The sequence below is a fragment of the Gobius niger genome, assembly GCF_951799975.1.
Source record: "Gobius niger genome assembly, chromosome: 2".
In the NCBI taxonomy this organism is placed as follows: Eukaryota; Metazoa; Chordata; class Actinopteri; order Gobiiformes; family Gobiidae; genus Gobius; species Gobius niger.
In genome coordinates, this window is record NC_136853.1 from 20,565,039 (window position 1) to 20,584,433 (window position 19,395).

At 42.0% G+C, this 19,395-nt stretch overlaps 1 protein-coding gene across 1 annotated transcript; it reads right to left on the minus strand.

The window, feature by feature from the left end:
- Positions 1-1,071: 1,071 nt before the first annotated feature.
- prag1 (PEAK1 related, kinase-activating pseudokinase 1) lies at positions 1,072-15,373 on the minus strand. Its single transcript, XM_079582043.1, has 6 exons — positions 15,128-15,373; positions 10,437-10,760; positions 8,722-10,352; positions 5,339-5,472; positions 4,105-4,850; positions 1,072-2,982 (listed from the first exon to the last, which is right to left on the minus strand). Exons 2-6 carry the CDS (start codon positions 10,704-10,706, stop codon positions 1,879-1,881), a joined length of 3,885 nt encoding a protein of 1,294 aa, XP_079438169.1. The 5' UTR covers positions 10,707-10,760; positions 15,128-15,373; the 3' UTR covers positions 1,072-1,878.
- Between the last annotated feature and the right edge of the window lie 4,022 nt (positions 15,374-19,395).

The following is a 19,395-nucleotide window of genomic DNA, read 5'->3' on the forward strand; positions in this document are numbered from 1 at the left end:
CTCAATGCCGCTGGAGCAACCTGGCCAGCGTTCAGGGACCCACCTCCATGATGTGCAGCCAGGCTGGTGGTCAGAAACACCTGGCTGGAGGATTCACCTATTGTACATGTTTTTAGTGGTAGGGGAAACCGGAGTACCCGGAGGAAACCTAAGCAGACACAGGGAGAACATGCAAACTCCACACAGAAAGGCCCCGTCCCTGGTGGAAATTGAACCCGGACCTTCTAGCTGTGAAACGAGCGCTTACCGCTGTACTACCGTGCCACCGTTTATATGTTGTATAAAGTACATTTTCTGAAAATGAAACACCGGTATTTGTACTTAAAATTTGTACTGATTTACTCGGCGTTTGGTCAACTAATGAATACTAAAGTGGATCAGCAGCAGGTTAATTTGGGCATTTTTTCTTTTCTTTTTTTAATAGCACAGCATTCTCCCTTTTACATGTCAGGTTTGGGCCCTAACACTGCTCACCCTAACATACAATTTCAAACGCATCATTCCCACAAAAGCTGCTTGCATTTGCTAATTTAAAGAGGTAAAATCGAGCAAACGCATACATTTCCTTTCACACTGAATTTTTTTGTTTTGTTTGTCATTTAAGTAATATTTCCGAGTAATTTACAGTATGGTACTTTTTACTTCTACTTGAGTAAGTTTATAATGAAGTATCTGTACTTTATTTGAGTCAGCAAGTGGCAAAAGCTTCATGTGACACATAAGATATGGTGATGTGGTTTGTGTTTCATGCACTGTATTAAGAAAAAATATGTTTTGAATATTTTTCTGGTATTTCCTTTGGAAATACTAGGATTTTTACATTTCATTTTTGTGTCTCATCATAAATCAGACTTTTATGTTCAGTAAAAACAGTTACTCACTACTCACAATACTCAAGTAGCATTTTCCCCAGCAACCTTTTACTCTTACTTGAGTATTTATTTTGGTCGCTACTGTTTACTTCTTCTTGAGTACAATGATGATACTTGATGGAAATATTCAACACAGTTGATTCAGAAGAAATAACAGCACATCAAAAACACTAACATGCAAATTAACAATTTTACATCATATTGTTTATTTTAAATCAGACCATAATTAGAAGTACCAGTAAAGAAACATATCTTCCACACAGACAAATTTAGTAACACGACACTTTTGCTTCAGCACCCAGTAGTAAAAGGGACCGAAAGAGGAGTTCTCTCTACAAATACAAAACGTTTGTAAAATATTTTAGAGAACAAAAAAAAAACACTATATAAATATTTAACAAATACTGACATAACTTTTAAGACCAGCTTGGACTTTAAATCAGTGTGTGATGTGAAATGCCAGTTTCACAAAGCTCAAATATATTTTACACTGTGTGTCAAAGTTGCTATTAACATAAACAAAGGCACTGCCACAGATGTAATGACATTTACATTTTAATAAAAATCTGTATTTTGATCATTATTCAATTCATTAGCCAAAACAAAGGCTGTTTAAACAAACAATACTGGATTATGTGCATGTGAACATAAGTCATCCAAGTTGCATTTTTATCTTGACAAATATACTGTAGCACAATGATATATTGCCGGTTAGCTGCACATTACAAAGACATGCCCCAGAAAAAGTGGACTGAGTAAGACATCCATGACAATGTCAAATATCCAAACCATCGTATGACATATTCACAGATCCATTCAAATCTGTAACAGAGTCTGTTAATTGATATTTTTGGCTCATTTACCGTAAAGTCAACATTGTTGGTTCACATTATTCATTAGATTGATGGAGACCTTGGGGAATTACACTAAACGTCTACAATGCCTCAAATTGCATTGTAAACTTGGGCACACATGAACAATTACAGCTTTCCAAGCATGAAGTCATTCATTTGAGTGAGTAGAGAAGTTCGGCAGTATGACACAGAGACAGAGGGTGAGCTGAGGAGAAATACTGGCAGCAAAGCCAGTCCTCCAGTTCAGCATTTCTTTCCGGTTCCAGAGAGCGCTCAGCAAATTTCATCATAAGCAAAGCGCGCTTCACATCCAGCCAGTTAAGGAGACCCTCGTGCCTGGAGGCCTCCATGATGTTGGCTCCCTGTCCGTTCCTTTCCCACTGCTGCTCCATGAGGTCCTTCCTTGGGCCCCACAGCAGGCTTTGCAAAATGCGCTTAGCCTCCTGGATGTGAATGCGTTTAATGGGGTCTGGCTGGAGGAGCAGCTGGGCCAGCTTCTGTAGACCATCTGAGTAGAGAGACACCGATGGAATGGGAGGCAAGTTCTCACAGCGGTAGTCCTGTTCTTTTAGTGCTGGACTAACTTCAAATGGGTTGGGTTGGTGGAGGAGCTCATATATTAAGATGCCTGTCTGGAACTCATCAAATTTGCGGTACTGAGCTGCAGAGACGATTTCTGGGGCCAGTCTAGCATGGTCTCGTTTCGTTCTAGGGTCCACACTGTTCAAAGCACCATCTTCTGCTGAGCGACGCTTCGCTTTTGCAAAACTGCTAATCAAGAGTCGAGGGAGGTGGCGTTGAATGTCTAGAGGATTAGAACTATGGTCAGGACAAGTGAGTAGTCGTCGGTGATGTGCCACCAGCAAAAGATTTTCCAGGCAGAGGTCCCTGTGTGTCACGCCATACTCCTTTAGGTGCTCAAGTCCATTGCACAGCTGTAAAAGGAGGAAGCACACTCTCCTCTCATAGACCTCCGGCTGCTCTTTATGGAATGTTGCCCACTCACGGACAAAATCTGAAGCGGTTTGTTGTGGGATGTCCGGTGTAATGACGACCACTCTCTCTCTGTCCACTGGCTGGGCAGGGAAAGAGGATGTTGGCTTAGAGGCCTCCTCAGGGGGCAACATACTCTGGGGTACACAGGCCATGAAGTGTCCACAGTCCTGCTGGAGGTTGAAGTGCGTGGGCATACTCTGCAGCACAGAAAGGCCGTAAAAATGACCCTGTTTGGCATCCACGAATGGACTCTTGCAGATCTAAAGAACAAGAGCAGAAAGGTCAGTTAGTTTACCAATACACTTGAACACAATCTTTAGCAGCTCTGACACAACGCTTTTGGAAATGCACACGTAAACCGCGCTGCGTATGCCACTTCCAGTGATAGCTCCTGGTGTAAATTCAGCATAAGCCCACAGACCCCATCTACAATACATCTACAATACGTAAACATTGAACAAGAATGGGGTTCACAGAGGAAGCCATTGCTGCACCTTTGAAGTTTGCGAAAGAGCACTTGGATGCTCCACTGCACTAATGGCTGATGAACCCAAAGTTGAATAGTTTGGGAGGAACACGCAACGTCAATATCAAAACCCTATCCTCAATGTGAAGAGCATCATGGCTTTGTTGCTTCAGGGCCTGGACAACTCGCTATCATCAATGGAAAAATTAATTCAAAAGTTTATCAAGATATTTTGCAGAGAAGCTTGAGGCCATCAGTCCAACAGCTGAAGTTCAAAAGAGGATGGTGCTGCAACAAGACAATGACCCAAAGCAAAGCAAATCCACTGTATAAAAAAAGAAATTGTATAAGTTTGAGTTTATCCCAAGAAAAAGATGTAGCCAACCTGTATTTATTTTGGATCGATAAAGTACTGTATCGAAAAGGAAACTTATCAATGGCATTGATGTCAATGAAAGCTTATCAATTCTCATCTCTAGTCACATGGGGTTCTTATGACAAGTTTCATAATGAACCTTTAAAACAAAGACACATTTTACAAATAGACAAGTAATCCAGATATGTTTATTATAGACCTTGTGCATGCAATAATGGTTTGATGAGGATGATGATGATTACATCAAATCTGGCTAAAAACATGTTGTGTTTTCTTTGCATTAACCTAGACAATCAGACAGTGTCTGACTGTAAATCCTTGTATTGTAAAAATATGTTTTTTGTTGCATCGCGATATACTGTATAAGCATGTCTCTTTGCTCCCCTCTGAAACTTTGCTCCAACCCTCAGTCAGTTTGTTCTGTTATCAAAAATGTTCTGAGTTCTGAGTTTAATACTGGCCAATCTAGAACTATTAGAAAACACTCAAGAGACTAATTCAACACACACCTCATTACAATCACCCATAAATGGAGCTCACCTTTACAGCATAGGAGTGACTGGGGTCTGAAGCACATGCAGCTGAATAGTACACTGCATCTCCTGAACTGCAGCTTGGCTTGTTGGACGTGAGTCTAAACAGAGACCAGTTGCTCTCTTCAAACCTCAGGGGGTTTCTCTGGGAGTGAGTGAAGTGTACCTCACATTTTAGAGCTAGCCTTCGTAGAGACTCCGCATATAGTCCCCCAAGTTTAGAGTACACTCCCTCCCTGCTGTCGATGTTACTGAGCAGTGTCTGCAGCTGGAGGGATGAGCCAACATTTGAAGCTGGATCGGACCCTGACAGAGGGATGCTGAGCTGAGGGGACGATGAGCAGGTTATGCTACTTCGACAGTGGACCCCCAGTCGTCTCTTCAATGGTTCATCTAGTGTTCTAGATCTTGATGGCTTCCCCAGGGGAGCATGGCATCGCTCCAAGCATTCATTAGATGAGAACATGGATTTTGGATCAACCGGACTGGATGGTACACTTGACTGAGAGCTTGATGCAGGCTGACATCTAAGGCTTTCTGAGCCAGTCAAATGAAGATTCGGATAGGACCTAATGAAGTGCTTTCCACTGTCAGGAGCTGACATGGTTCTGTTGACCATTTTCTTCTCTGGGAGAGGAGGTGGTGTTTTATTTGAGCGGTCACTCATGGTCGGATAAGGAGAGCCAGGGGCAGATGGTAACGGACTGCAAAGAAATGGAGAGGAGCAGGACATCCGTGTGCCATCTCGTGAACCTATGTAAACACAAGCTAGAATTCAGTCAAGGTATTCCACAGATACAGTGTATTTAGTTCAAGGCTTCTGCAAACTTCATTTTGAAACACACAATGCTGTTTGTTAAAAGTTATGCAAAATGCCAGTTCCTGTCACTATGATCCAAACTATGAACCCACATTTTTTTTTTTTTTTTTTTTGTAGGTCCCCTTATGGCCCTTTTGGTCAAACACATCAGTTCTCATGCTGCCGTTTATATCTGTCTGTAAAGAAGCAGCATTCAGTTGTGTTAAAGTGAAGAGGGAGAGAAATTAAAAGTAAACAATAAAGTTTGCAACCCTAGTCACAATGCATACTGACACCAATAATGCAGTGGAATGCATTGAATTATTATAGTCTAATAATTACTATTATATAGTTATAGTCTCTTATAGTCTCTACAGATTCCCAGAGTGTGTGGCTTACACACTCTGGGAATCTGCTACAAAGAGAAGCCTTGGGTACTTACCACTCTCTGCAAGACTGTCAGTGGAGGCTGTGGGCAGACTCACATGCCCTAAACCTCGCGGAGATGATGCACAGTTTTCTTGATTGCTACTGCGATCCAGTTCCATGTTGCTGCCACTCATTCTACCACATAATCTGGAAGTAAAAGGAAAATGGCAGCTATTAAAAACCAAAACACTCTGGTGAGTTTTCTGAATTGGTGAATGGTGACATACGTCTTGATAAATAATTGTTCTTTGACTTCTTGCAACAAGAAGGCACACCTCTCAACTCCCTCTTACTAACTTCTGCTTTTGCATCATAAAACGTGCTGTAAAAACTGAGTGTCTTACATCCATTGACTTACTTTAATCATAATTACTCCAACAAACTGATCCAGAGACGTCTTCCCCCCTTCCAGTAAGTACAAATAAGTACAAGTAAGTACAAGTAAGCAACAACTGGGAGCTCTGACCAGGCAATTCCCAAAAGCTAAGTACTACAATGAAACAATGCAATATTTCAGTGTAAGCTAATGAGTTGATCTAATGGGGGTGACGTGAGCCAGTCTGGGTGTACCTGTCAATAGCCTGATGGTTGAATTGTGTACAATCTTAACCCTATTTAGAGTTGTCTGTGAAAATGTCTGCACCAGCATATCAGTTGCCCCTGTACAATTTATATAATTTACCCATGTGTGCAAAAACAATAAACACGTGCATGAAAATACAGTTCCAAAATAAAGACCATTTTTTTACTTTTGGCATTTTTTTTTTAATGCAACTAACCTTTTGTTACTTTGCTCCACACACAACCTATTGCTGCCATAACAACATCCTATTGTGACTGAATGACATATAAACCACCTGTTTTTTGACATATACGATGACTTTGTCCTTTTACCAGTGCAGCTTTACTGCCTCACAAAACTAACCCTGAGAGTTATAAAACTTATACGGACTGGTATATACACTTCCCCATTTCCCTCAGTGATAGATATGATATGATACAATTACAGACCTACATCGACTTAAAAATAAAGCGACAAAAGGTGCCTACCTCATGTTGAATAAGAAAGAGTCCTTGTTTAGGTGACAGACTAAGAATGCCCCCTGGATCACACTAGTGCTTTGCTAAAGCCTCAGCGAATGTGGTAATACAACCCTGCATCCACACGAGTCACAGGTGTATTTTTAAGTTACTGTCCACAAAAACAGCAGAGCAACATAGATGTACAAAATGAAAATACTCTCACATTATTCAGCCATACAACCAAGTAGTTCACTTTACAGAAGCATGTACTGTGTCTTGTGGCAACAAGACGCTATCTGTGGTGTAGCAGAAAGATTCCAAAGTGGCACAGAAGAGGGAGGGGCAAATGATCCTACCATGAAACATTAAAGACCCAAACCAAAATGAGACCTGCGGAAATTGAGTCTATGCCCAGTCTATTCATGTCTTATATTGCTGATTGGGGACTGTTTGGGAAGTGCTATGGGCAACAATCTGCCATCTAAAGCCCCTCCCGGGGGCAACTTCTGATCCTCATTTGCCACCATCACTACATGCTTACAATGACAAACCCATTATTCTTATTCAGAATAACAACTTGCTCACTCATACATTTTCAAGAAAGAATAAAATCCAAAATTGTAGGCTATGCTGAGCAATAGCGCAATGTTATACTACATCGGACACAACTGATCTGCAGAGACCAGGTTTAAAGTTTATGCCATGAACTTTATGCCACATGAGACATGTGTCGATACTAAATCTTCAATAAACACTGGGACAGCAGAAAACCACACAGTCAAGTCTTGGCAAAAGGTGTGTTCCCACAAGTGTCTCCACAAGGTATATTTTTAATCAGTGAGAATATGTGCAATGTCGGAACAGCAGAGTTAGTAGCTTTCTAGAATTACCACAAACATAAGACCAACTGAAATGTGACCATCGCCCCTTATCCTTAGAGTATACTCATATAAAGCGTACTTGTAATAAAAGTCAATGCTATCCTAAAACGCCAGGAGTCAAGTCCAGAGTATTTGAATATTAAAGTGTGGCAGGTTCACATTTTGTTACCCTTTGAGCAACTCAGACGACAATGTATTCTTAGCCACGAACACATGTGCACATTAAAACAGCACAAGGTTGACCCCGTCAGACTAAGTCACCAAACGGCATTCTATAGAAATATATACAGTATTATCAATATCTAAGCAAAAAAAATACTAATTATAATAATAGTAATAATAAATTAAAAAAAAATGTCAACTTGAAGTCACTTGTTAGATTTATTTATATATTTTGTGACGCAACAATTTTTAAATATATAGTTACAAATGACACTTAATTGAACTGGTCACACAACAAATTGGAAAGTCAAAGTCTAAATGGAACAAGGCACGCATTGAACCAGACTGGACAAAGCTCAATGATCACAAGGCGAGAGGATGAAGACTGAGAGAACAGAATAATGATGCTGTGAATGAATACCATAGTTGATGGCACAAAGAAGGCCTGCATGAACAGTCCGACTCACTACAGGCCGTAGTAGCACCGCCAAGCACCAGAATGGGCTTTTTTTTTTCTTATGGAAGCGGCTGATCTTTTTTTTTGTTTACTCCAAGTATTAAAAGGAATCGAATTATCAAAGCAACGTATAAAGTGAGTAAAGTGCTTTATTTGTCGAATGAAGCAGATCCGATGTTAGGGTTAGTCCTGAGCTGCTGCGACTCAACCTGACCAGCGTGTTCTTGGAGAAAGGGGGAACCAGAAAAGTATTTTCTACTATTGTCCTTATATATTTCTGCATTGTCCTAGTCATGTGTTTTTATGCGTCAGAGAGCCAAACATTATTTTCTACCTCATTAGAAAATCAAATCTCTTGTAATCTAATATGAATCTAATATAATAATAGCATTTTCAATAAGCCACAGAATATAGAGAGAAATATCGCCGGTCACCAAAGGTTTATATATATATATATATATATATATATATATAAATATATATATATAATATGGTACATCTCAAATCTTGATGTTTTACCTTAAAGTTTCTTTACAAACAGAATGAATACATCAATAGGACTACTGCAGCAATAGCATTTGGCCACATTAGAGAGTAACATTTAACATGCTGGTCTTTAATTTGAGATCAATATGTGCAAAATCTTTAAAAGTAATAACTAAATGTAAAAAGTAAGGTCGTGTGATGTAATAATCTAAAGCAATGTATGCGATATTAGAATTATAGCCAATTTAAGAGATACAAATCTGATGTTTGCAACTTGTAGGAAAACAAATGGCTTAAGATAATATTGCACAAAATACCTACATTGTTATAGTAATAATATCGGGCAGAGGTCAGTGAGTTTTGGAATAATTACTGGTGCACTCTTACCTGTGTAACTTCTTGGGTGGGGGAGGTGGGGGGTTGGTCTCATGGCCGACAGCGTCCTTCCCTTCTGCCAACAGCTCTGTTGAGCCCACATGCAACGGTTGCTTGGCTGGCATGTTTCCGTTCTGCTTGCCCTCTTCCTCTGCCCCGGTACCATCCAGCTCGTCCTGACAGGGACCATTGTTGCTGGTAGAGGCGGGGGCAGTGCCTGGCTCTGCGATTGGAGGCGGGCTGATTTGGGACTTGCAGCTCCTGGCCTCTCTCTGGTTTGCAACACCATTGACCAGTCGCTCCGCCTGAATAGTGGTCCCCTTTGCCGTTTTCCCCTCGTCCTCCTCCTCCTCTTCGATGCGACAGCTCCATCCTGGAATGTGGTGCTGGGACTTGAGCCGATCCGCAGCCGTGCTCTGGTGGTTTGTATGAACCTTAAAGTGACAGTCTTTGGATGTGACCAGGAACAGCATAGGCAGCTCTGGAAGGGGGATAGGGGAGGAGGCGGATGGGGAAAGACTGGAGGCACCCAGTTTGGGGAGTTCAGGCAGCGGGACAGGAGAGGAAAAGGAAGATGTGAGACTAGAGGTGCCCAGCTTGGGGGTCCGGTTCGTTCTCTTCGGGGGAATGGGCGGGCTGGTCTGAGGTTTAGGGAGAACAGGTGGACAGATCAAGGTCTCTGACGTCAGTGAGGGAGCACTGCGGCTGGGACTGGGCCACAGGAAAGCCGGGTTGCTTGTGTCTTTGTGGGCAGATGGACTAAAGTGACATTGGGTGCTCACAGCTGAATCCGGGCTGCTCAGAAAAAATGTTCTGTTGTTTTCCTCTGTGTGGGCGGCCATGACAGTGATGGTAGCCCGTGGACACTCTCCTGGGCACTCAGGTGCTACAGAACACAGAGAATTATTCACTTTTGTAGGTGATTTCAAAATGTCAGGTGTTCTCTGCTTTTTCTTGGTACTTTCTGCATATATAGGTTCTTTTGCCAGCGGCCCAGTGGGAGAGTTAGATTCTGATTGTGAGCTCCTGTTTCCTGTTGGGGTTTGGGGGCTACTGAACACAGGTTTACTCCCAAAACCTTCTGAAAGTGATCCATTGCTGCTCTGGTAGGAGCTAGATGAACCTGTTGGACTGGGAGGGGAGCGGGGGGAAGACAGTGAAGTGCAGCCATTTGTGTCCACATTTAGGACTATGCTGGAAGTGCTTGAGGTCGCAGTAATATTAGCTTTAGATTCATTACCATTGTGGACTTTGGTAGAAACAGGGAAATGGCTTCCCAGTGAAGCTTGATCGTGCTCTTGATTATGGGAATGGACAACATTGCCAATGTAAGTGCTCTTGCTGGTTGGGCTAGTTTCTATGTAGTTAATCTGTTTGCAAGTGTCATTCTTTTTAAAGCTTTGGCAACTTTTGCCTTCTTCCTGTGTAACAAAAATGTTGCTGATGAGCACAGTATCTTTAGATAGCTTGCTTGGAGACAAAGCACTCAAAGACAAGCATTTATTGAGGTCCACCTTGTTCTCAGGACTGCGCAGACCAGTTTCTTTGTGGGCTTTGTTACATCCATTTTTATCAATGTGCAGAGAGGACAAACCAAGGAGCTTTTTCAGTCCAAAACGATCAACTGGACTCCTGGGGCTTTCCTATAACATAAACGGTACACCAAGGTAAAGATACATTTCACAGACATAAAAGCAAGGAATAAAGAATAAATAAAAAGACCTCACCTGCTCAATGTTCATGTTTATATCCGTCACTGCATCACTGGACTCAAGACTCATCATGGTGGGTTTGACAGCAATAGTAGGCTTACTATAAGGTGAGAGAGCTGTTAAGGCCCCCTCTTCATCACCTCTCTGGCTGTTTCTTCTGAAGGAAGGCGCACTAGTCCCCTTGTGTGCACTGAGCGGATGGAAGCAGTTCTTACAAGAGCCGGGTTTCCACACGTGTTCTGCAAATTCGCTGCAGGCAGACATCTTTGTTGCACTTGGTTGCATTTGGTTAGAAGAGGCTTTGGAGTAATGGTGCAATGAGGTGATGGCCTCTCATCACTGAAAAAGACAGAGAGAAAAAAGTAAAGGTACGGTGTGGAGTATGGACGCGATGTTGTTTTAAAATGGCACAAAATATAGCAACATTTATATCCTATTGGTTTTAGCCATTGAATCTGGCAACACAGAGCGTGGAAAGACTGTGACCTTTCTGATTGGACAATTGCCCACATGTGAATTTTTTCATGTGAATAAATCAACAATACGATACTGCAGTAAAGTTATAATTTGATCATTTTTACCTCATAATTAGACATGTTTGCATAATAATGAAAAATATTAATTCACTATTAATTTTGATGACATTAATGTTTTTAAGAGACCTTTAGTGACAGGATGTCCAATAAAAATGTAAAGAAACTGAGTAGGAGTGAAACCGGACAAGTGTGAAAGTTCAGGCATAAGCTGCTATCTACAGTAGAAACCTAAGAGGTGCTGCTGCTTGTTCCCAGAGTCTCCCAAATTAGAGGGGTATGTGGTTTCTGTTCAGCCAAAAGGACCTGCCGTGAGTGCAGACATAAAAGCTCTGGAGTACTCCACTGCCCCCACCGTGCTCTGAACTGATGAAGAAGGTTCAGGCATCCTAGAGGTCGGAATGTCAGGAATGTCTAAAGGCGCAGGTCTCACCAGGGTGAATCCCCCGCCCCCCCTTCAATCTACAAACACTCACCCAAAAAACCCGTTCTGCTTGTGTGTCCTTTTGCACTCACAACACACCTCCTCCCTCTGCCTCTGTGTCCTGTTTAACCAGGCTGACAGGGGAAAGATCAACACCATTTGTGTTCTCCTGTTTTCCTGTGACTGGGTGTCCCACCTCATGTTCTTTGCATTGCTTTAATTGCCTTTCAACAAGGTGCTACAATGACATCCAGGGGACATTAGCTCACCTCTTAAAACTCATTATTCTACAGAAGGAGAAGAACAAACTTGACATGGAACAAAAAAGAATCAGAAGGCCCTGCTTAACTATTTATTTTTGTTTAGAAAAAATAAATAAAGAGGGAGCGTGTAATTTGTCGTCCAAAGTTTTTCCTAAATTTCAACAATTCAATTCTTCTTCACAGGGTTGAAAACCTTCAGAGATCAATACTGTGCATTAGGTGCTGCCGTTGCCCCCTGCTCCTTACAGGTTGCCCCAGCAGCAAATGCAGAGGACAAATTTCCCTACGGCGACAATAAAGTATCCCTTAACCTTAAGATCATGATCAATGAAAAACAAATGAGAGCTTTCACAAAACTGATCAATAAAGATACTTAATAATTAGATGCAGTGCACACAAAGGTTTTTTTTTTCTACCAATGTTCCACAATTTTACAACATATATATTCCGCTGCCAAAATTAGGAATATGGAACTTCATATGAACAGGTTTTATTTAAATGTTAAATAAAAAGGGCCGACAGTGGCACAGACAGTAGAGCGGGTCGTCTCATGATTGGAAGGTCGGGGGTTCGAATCCCGGGTCCTGCAGGTGCACACACTGGTGTTGTGTCCTTGAGCAAGACACTTCACCCGCCTTGCCTCCAGTGTCTGCGTACACTGGTGTGTGAATGAGAGTGTGGATGGGTGAGTGGTTCCTTGATGTAACAGGCTGTTATGATAAATGTAACAAGCTGTCGTCTAAGTTTAAAACTGACGAGTGTACGGTTTCTAATCTGTACATGTTTAAGCTTAGGAAGCAATTGTTTACATCCAAAGTCAATGTAGACCGTATAATATGTATAATGAATTGAATGGTGTAGTCAGTGGCACAAATTGCTTCAGGCTACTCCATTTTGAGCATCCATAACTGTATAGTTGTGAATGTTGAAAGAAAAGTGAATGTAAATTGCTCATATGAACTAAAACTAAACTAAACTACACTGCAATGTAAGTTGTCAGTTGGCAGTGATTCACAGCTCTGGTATCTATTGATCAATCTACCAAAACCACAATAAAACTGCTGAGTATTCTTACTGATAAAAGTGTCATATTTTTTCTGACGGGGAAATAACGGGGAAAAGCAGAGTGACCCAATGTTTGTTTAGCTTGCTTTCAAGGGGAACTTGCCCAACCCCATATTATACCATTGCATAATGAGTCATCCTCAGTGAGACTGATCAGAGACATACAGAATATTCAGTTACAGCAGTCTTCAGAAAAAGACACGGGTTTTCTGAGACAGTTTTGTCATAAAAAGTTGGATCCTGACTAATCGCCTGTTCAGAAAATTAGACTTCCAGTTCCTCCACTTTCATCAACAACATCAACAACAACAGATGATAGGTTGGTTTCAAACATTAATCGTATCCATACAGGACAGGCTTAAGCTGTTAATAAGCAGTCACTCCAGCCCCATTGACATATTCAACTGTGCTTGTTTGAACTAATACAGACCTCACTGTCTACATTCCCCACTCCTTCTCCGGCTCAAGGTCCATATCTCACTTCCTTTTGTAAAAACATCACATCTCCGAGCTACGCTGCAATACTATCAAGCGCTCAATAATTAAACCACAATCACCGGTATGGAGTTCTTGTATAGGAGTGCGAGCACTGCGGAAATTGCCTTTTGTTTTTTTGCCTATTCTGAACCTACAGATTATTTGATTCAGCTAAAAAGTTATTTATTAAAATCTTTGTATGTTCCGTTGCTTAGGCTGTGGTTGCCGTTCTTTTCCTTTCATTTGTCAGCTGGCTACTTCAACCTTGATTAAGAATTCTGCTGTGAGTGGCATCCATCATTATTTCATCAGTGGACTAAAATCTACCAACAAAATAGCAGGGGTAGGCAAGTTTGCTTGGTAGAAGGCTGATTTTCTTCATCGTCAAAAGACCCTCCAATTTAAGGCCAAAGCATCACTGTCTATGCCTGTGCTGTAGTGTACATCATATATGACTTGAATGTGAAGAAGTTTGAAAGGAATTGGCAGTATTTTTCCACATTTGTACTTCGACAGGCATTTGATCTCTGATTTGTGTAATAGTATTCCTCAAAATCCTCTCGATGGCCAGAGGTTCTATCATGGTACCCCTGGCTGGTGAGGAAGAATGAATGAGCTAGGGTCAAAGGAACAGGCCACCGTTTTTACATACTGAGCTTAGACGAGTTGATGTGTACCTGTGTACCTGGTCTTTGTGCGTGCGCTCAGTCATGCAAAAAGGCCAAAGATGTCGTCAGCATTTGGCCTCTCCCAATGTATTCCTATAGCTCCAAACAGGGGTGAAGTTAGAAGCGACCACGCTCTTCCACGGGCACGAAGACCAGACAGGTATGCATCAACTCGTCTAAGCTCAGGCAAGAACATATCTCAGTATGTAAAAACTGTGTGCCCTCAGTCAAGCAAAAAGACCAAAGATGTTGTTAGCATTTGGCCTCTCCGAGTATATTCCAATTGCTCCAAAAGGGGGTCATGTTTCGAAGCGACCACGCTCATCCACGGGCACAAAGACCAGACAGGTGTGCATCAACTTGTCTCAGGTAAGAACATATCTCAGTATGGGAAAGCCTGTTCCTTTAAGGTCTTATCTACATCCAACAGCTGTTAAAACTGCAGCCCAAATCTTTTCTACAGGGGGCGTGCAACATAAGCAATAAGCAAGACAGGAGCAAGATGCCATGTGGTGGTTTCAAAGGTTAGTGTTGCGCCACAGATTCCCAACAGTTGGTCTTCGTAAGCTTCTTAGGGTAAAATCATGACTATACAGGCCATGCAAATTAAGTTAGGGACTGGCTCACTACGAGGCGTCGCAGGCTACTGGACACCGTGTTGTGGTCTGTTTGCCTTGTCCCACCAGCGCGCAGTAACCACAAGCCACGCACACTGAATACAAATTATTTTACGAGCAAAATCTGTCACGCCTGTCCACTCGGCTCACACGGTCCATTCAAGTCAAAGCGCAGCAGCTTAACCCCCCCCCCCCCCCAAAAAAAAAAAAAAAAAAAAAACGTCTCAGAGGATTTCCGCCAAAAGTTCACAGACAAAAACGGCACCCCGAAGTCATTAAAGTGGGGACGGTGGACAAAGTATCCGGCCAGACTGGGGCTGTAGTGCCTGGCTGGCTTCCACCTGTGGCTAAGCCTAACATTATCCTGCCCAGACTCCAGTGCTTCAGACGAGTCCCCAGCTCCAGATATCTTTGAAACGGGTTGGTAAATAATTGGCCTGGTTGGTTTCTATTTCATCAGTAAGGGATCTTGCAAAAAAATGTCCAAACATCTGGCCCAGCCGGTAAAGGAGTATAATGATAGAGGTCTAATGAAATGCCATTGTCCTCGGCCTATTCATGAGTGCGCACGTGTAATATAGTAATAACAACATAGCCTCTAGGGGCGTGCATTTGTTTTAATGTAGAAGCCGATGTCGTGGTGCTGACTGGCCGCTTACCTGCTCAGACTTTCTTCCCTGGCAACACAAAACGTCCCCAATACGCGTGAATGACAAGGGCAAAAACTCGTATCCTAATTCCAAATGTAGCCGCCAGCGGGAGTTCACGCCTGGCACAAGGTCAATGAGGCAAAAATATGCTGCAGCGGTTGTCTGTGGACAGGCAGGAGGCTGGTCGTGGCTCAGCAGGGCATGCTGCTGCTGCTGCTGCTGCTGCTGCTGCTGCTGCCGCTGCTGCTGCTACGGCTGCGAGGTGCAGAGCTGGACTGGATTGAGTGAAACAGGCGGAGCAGCAGCAGAGACTCCTCTGCAGCAGCGGACAGCGTGGTGGAGCCGCACGAGGAGATGGGAGGAGCCCTGACAGCCATGCAGTCTGCCCAGTGGTTAAACCATTGGGTTATACACAGCCTTCTAGTACTGTATGTAGAATACACCCCTGTTTATCACACCAAACATGTTTAAATAGAATATTATGTGTAAGATAAAATGTTCTCTCTCTCTCTTTTTTACTACAATTACAAAGGAATTGTAAATGTTATTCAAAAGTTGTTCATCCATGTGTTTTTGTATTGATGAGGATAATCCAAAAAGAATGTGGAAAGAGCCCCAAACCTCAAATGATGTTCTGAGAATAAGATCGTAATGTGACCCAGATTACAATATGACTGTGGTTCTTTAAAAAAGCAGCATGCTACACACTTACAGGAGGCAGGAGAAGGCCTTCGTTTTACAGCTGTATACAACCTCTACACAGTCTACTATTGCACCATCATTTGACTAACATCATGCAGCCAAAGCTCTAACTTTGTTTTAATACTTAACTTATTAATCCCACAACGGCCAATATATTTAGGCCTGTTTAACCACCAAAGTAATGTTGTCCACAGAACCAGATGGTACATCGAGATTCCACACATTTCCAGACTCAGATCAGACTAAACCTCTTTCATGAGAAGCATTGCTCTTGGGACTCTTCTGCCCAGACATGCAAATTCTTCGGGCCTGTGACGGCATAATGTGAGAAATGTTTTGCAGGACCGGATTAAACTGCTGCACATGTTCAGGAGGCTAACAAGGACAGAGATGGGACCGCTTTTACTGGAGGAAGTGGCTGTGGATCGATTGGATACAGGCCACCAGTTTCTGAACACCAGAGGATTTACAACAGACCTGAAACAATCACCATGTGTGTCACAGTGCTTCACCCTACAAACAGTAACGTTTATTTACAAGACTCAAGAAAACATAATCCTTTTTTTTTAAATTGCATGCTATCAAAATCACTGTGGTTAAATATCTGCCTTCATAAACACATCAGTGCAAATAGCAATCTCCAAATAATTGCTGATGCTGTGAGCATTTTAATTAAAGACCAGCAGTGGGGGTCCTCTCCATAAATTACACGCGGGGACTGTTTGTTTCTAAATCACACAGAATATTTCATTGCCATCTCACATACATCTCACACCACAAAAGTCAGTTGACCAAAAAAAAAGTCCCAATGATGAGGATGACTATAAAAAATGTAGGGATTGAGATTGTGAGCATTCAATAATGATTAACATAATTACTGGATCAAGAATTCCTTAAAACAAATTCACTTTGCTTCTCCTGGTTCAATCCACGTATAAGATAATCCAACAGAGTCCAGAACTCGTGTACTGCAATATGGAATCATTCTGGAAAAGAGCCAGCTCTGCTACAACAACCACAGCATCAGGAGACAGGAATATGAGCAATGCAGTGATGTACGATGCCAGTATCTCTCTCCTGCTCATACACGTCTCGGCACACAAAACAGCTGTATTTCATGCCTAGATGACATCACACTTTGTAATATACTCACTGCAGTCTCTGACACTGTAAAAAAAAATACAATCTGTCAAAGTCACAGAAAGTTGCTGCTTTGTCGCCAATATTGTCGAATAATGATCACAATACACTTCTGCACACACTTTCAGTTTTAGGGATGATAACAAATGTTGTAACCTGGCATCAGATCTATATTAATATAATAAAATAAGGACATTTCTGGCTACTAATTTAAGGGAAGACATGTGTTTTGGTGATGTGGTTAGTCCGTCCTCATGTCATGCCATTTGGTAGGAGCTAGCATTAGTCAAAAGATCAAAAGGTTTTTTTCTGCCCAGCCAGCAGAATAAACAGGAGATGGTTGTGTCCTGATGGGCATCGTGTGTAGAAACACCTCTCCTTAAAGAAAGTGAACTTCCGATTTGTGACAGATCCATCCAGTCTTTTGGATATGGCAAACCGTGCGAACACCAAAAGCCATATGTTGTTTTCATTTCACACACGTTATTACCGAGGTCGTAAGTTTGTGTCGTGGAGGCTGCTTTTCTTTATTGCCAAAACGCCAAGGGCTGAAACTCACAATTGTAGCCCAAAGTAAAGCATATTTTTTTCTACAAATATTAGTTTTGTACATCATATATATGATCTAATGGGATGTATTGCTGAAAATGTGAAAATACTCACTGTATTTCCCATATTTTAGAGTACTTTATCACGTATTTGAGCTCTGATTAACAGTGTTGGGGGAAACGTAGTACAAAAGTTACGAGTTACAATTATGTATTACTCTTTTCAGTAACTGGGAATATAACATATTACTTACACAAAACATGGTAATATATTAGTCACTACAATTCAAGTAACTCGAGTTACAAGTGCATTTAAATATATGAATGAAAAAATGCTGAACTCCCCCCAAATAAAACGCAGCACCAAACCAAGTTGGAAATTGGCGAATAAGATCTGCAGTTTTGTGTCGTTAATGTCGTAGAAAAAGAAAAAAAAACAGAGAATGAGAGAAAAACAAAGGAAAAGAAACCTTTGCTCTTTTGCTCCGTGGCTTCATTGCTATTTTCTGTTTATATTTTGCCAAAAGTAGCTCAAAAGTAACTCAAAGTAGTGTAACTCAGCTACATTTTTGAAACAGGTAATACCAACATATTACATTTTTAAAACTGTAACTACGAATATAGAATATAATACCATTTTAAGGTAACTTGCCCAACACTGCTGATTAATGAAATTATATTTCTTCAAAATCCTCTTGTGGCCAAAGGTTTTATGCTGGCGGGCCGGATTTGACCCCCAGGCCTGACGTCGCCAACCCCTGCTTTATTACAATGTATAGAATGTTTCTTACGGGCAAGATTATTGAGACATTATTGTTCCGAGGGAGAAGTTCCCTTTTGCCTCATGCTGTGTTATTTGCCCTAATTGACAAGCCAGGTTTTGGTTCAGCTTTCTGTTTCTGTGTCACTTCCCTCTTCTGTAGGGAGGCCCATAATAGATATCCTGTCACAACACCAAAAGGCACTTGTTTGCTTTTGGCCCACACATCAGAAACACTCTTTAAGTTTGTAACCGGATACTCACCGCTTCCCATCTGAAACCATTCACCTCCGCTGGAAATCTACAGCAAAAGGGCTTGAGTTTAATGTAATCTGAACTATGTTAGCTGTGTGTAGTCTGTCTGTGTTTACTACTGTTTGGCTACACTACAAAAGAGGGGCAAACCGTACACCTGCCCCCCCTCAGGACTTCCTTTCTTACGCGGGTCATCCCTCTTAAAGCTCAAACGTGACCTTGCGGTGTAACTGTGTGCCGTTGAGAGCCAGCCACCTGGAATTAATGATGTTGTGTGCTCTGGTACGACGGTGTTTTGGCAACGTGGCAGTTCTATGGGGAGAATGATCTGCCTTACAATTATCAAGAAGTGCTGTGACTTTGCTGCGAAAATGACTCAGACGCTGGAACGCAGTCCTCGAAATGATCGCCTCGGATTGGTGGACGTTTGGACCACACAGGACAAAGAGTGCAGACAGGGCAACACAAATGTAACAGTTGTATCTATACTCATACTCAACTTCATTCACACGTACAGTAAAGTATAGCCCATTTCAGTGTCAGACAAAGTCAATAAAACAAAATACTTCACATTTGGCAGTGGTGTTGTCCTCACCGTCACCAAATATTTCCTGCAAAGTGAATACACCAGTGTACACAGAGGTAAAGTCCTCCCTCCCGTTGTTGCCATGGCACTGTTTAAAGTGGGTAAACCAAAGATAACGCAACACCAAGCCGCACCTCGCGCACACAAACCCACCTCTTGTAAGTCATATCACCCCCATGGACCCATGACGGCATTCTCTCCACCGCTCCGTGATCACATTCTTGTACCTGCCGCTACAGGATGGGCCTCGGATTATGAAACACGCTCCAAACACTGCCACTTTTCA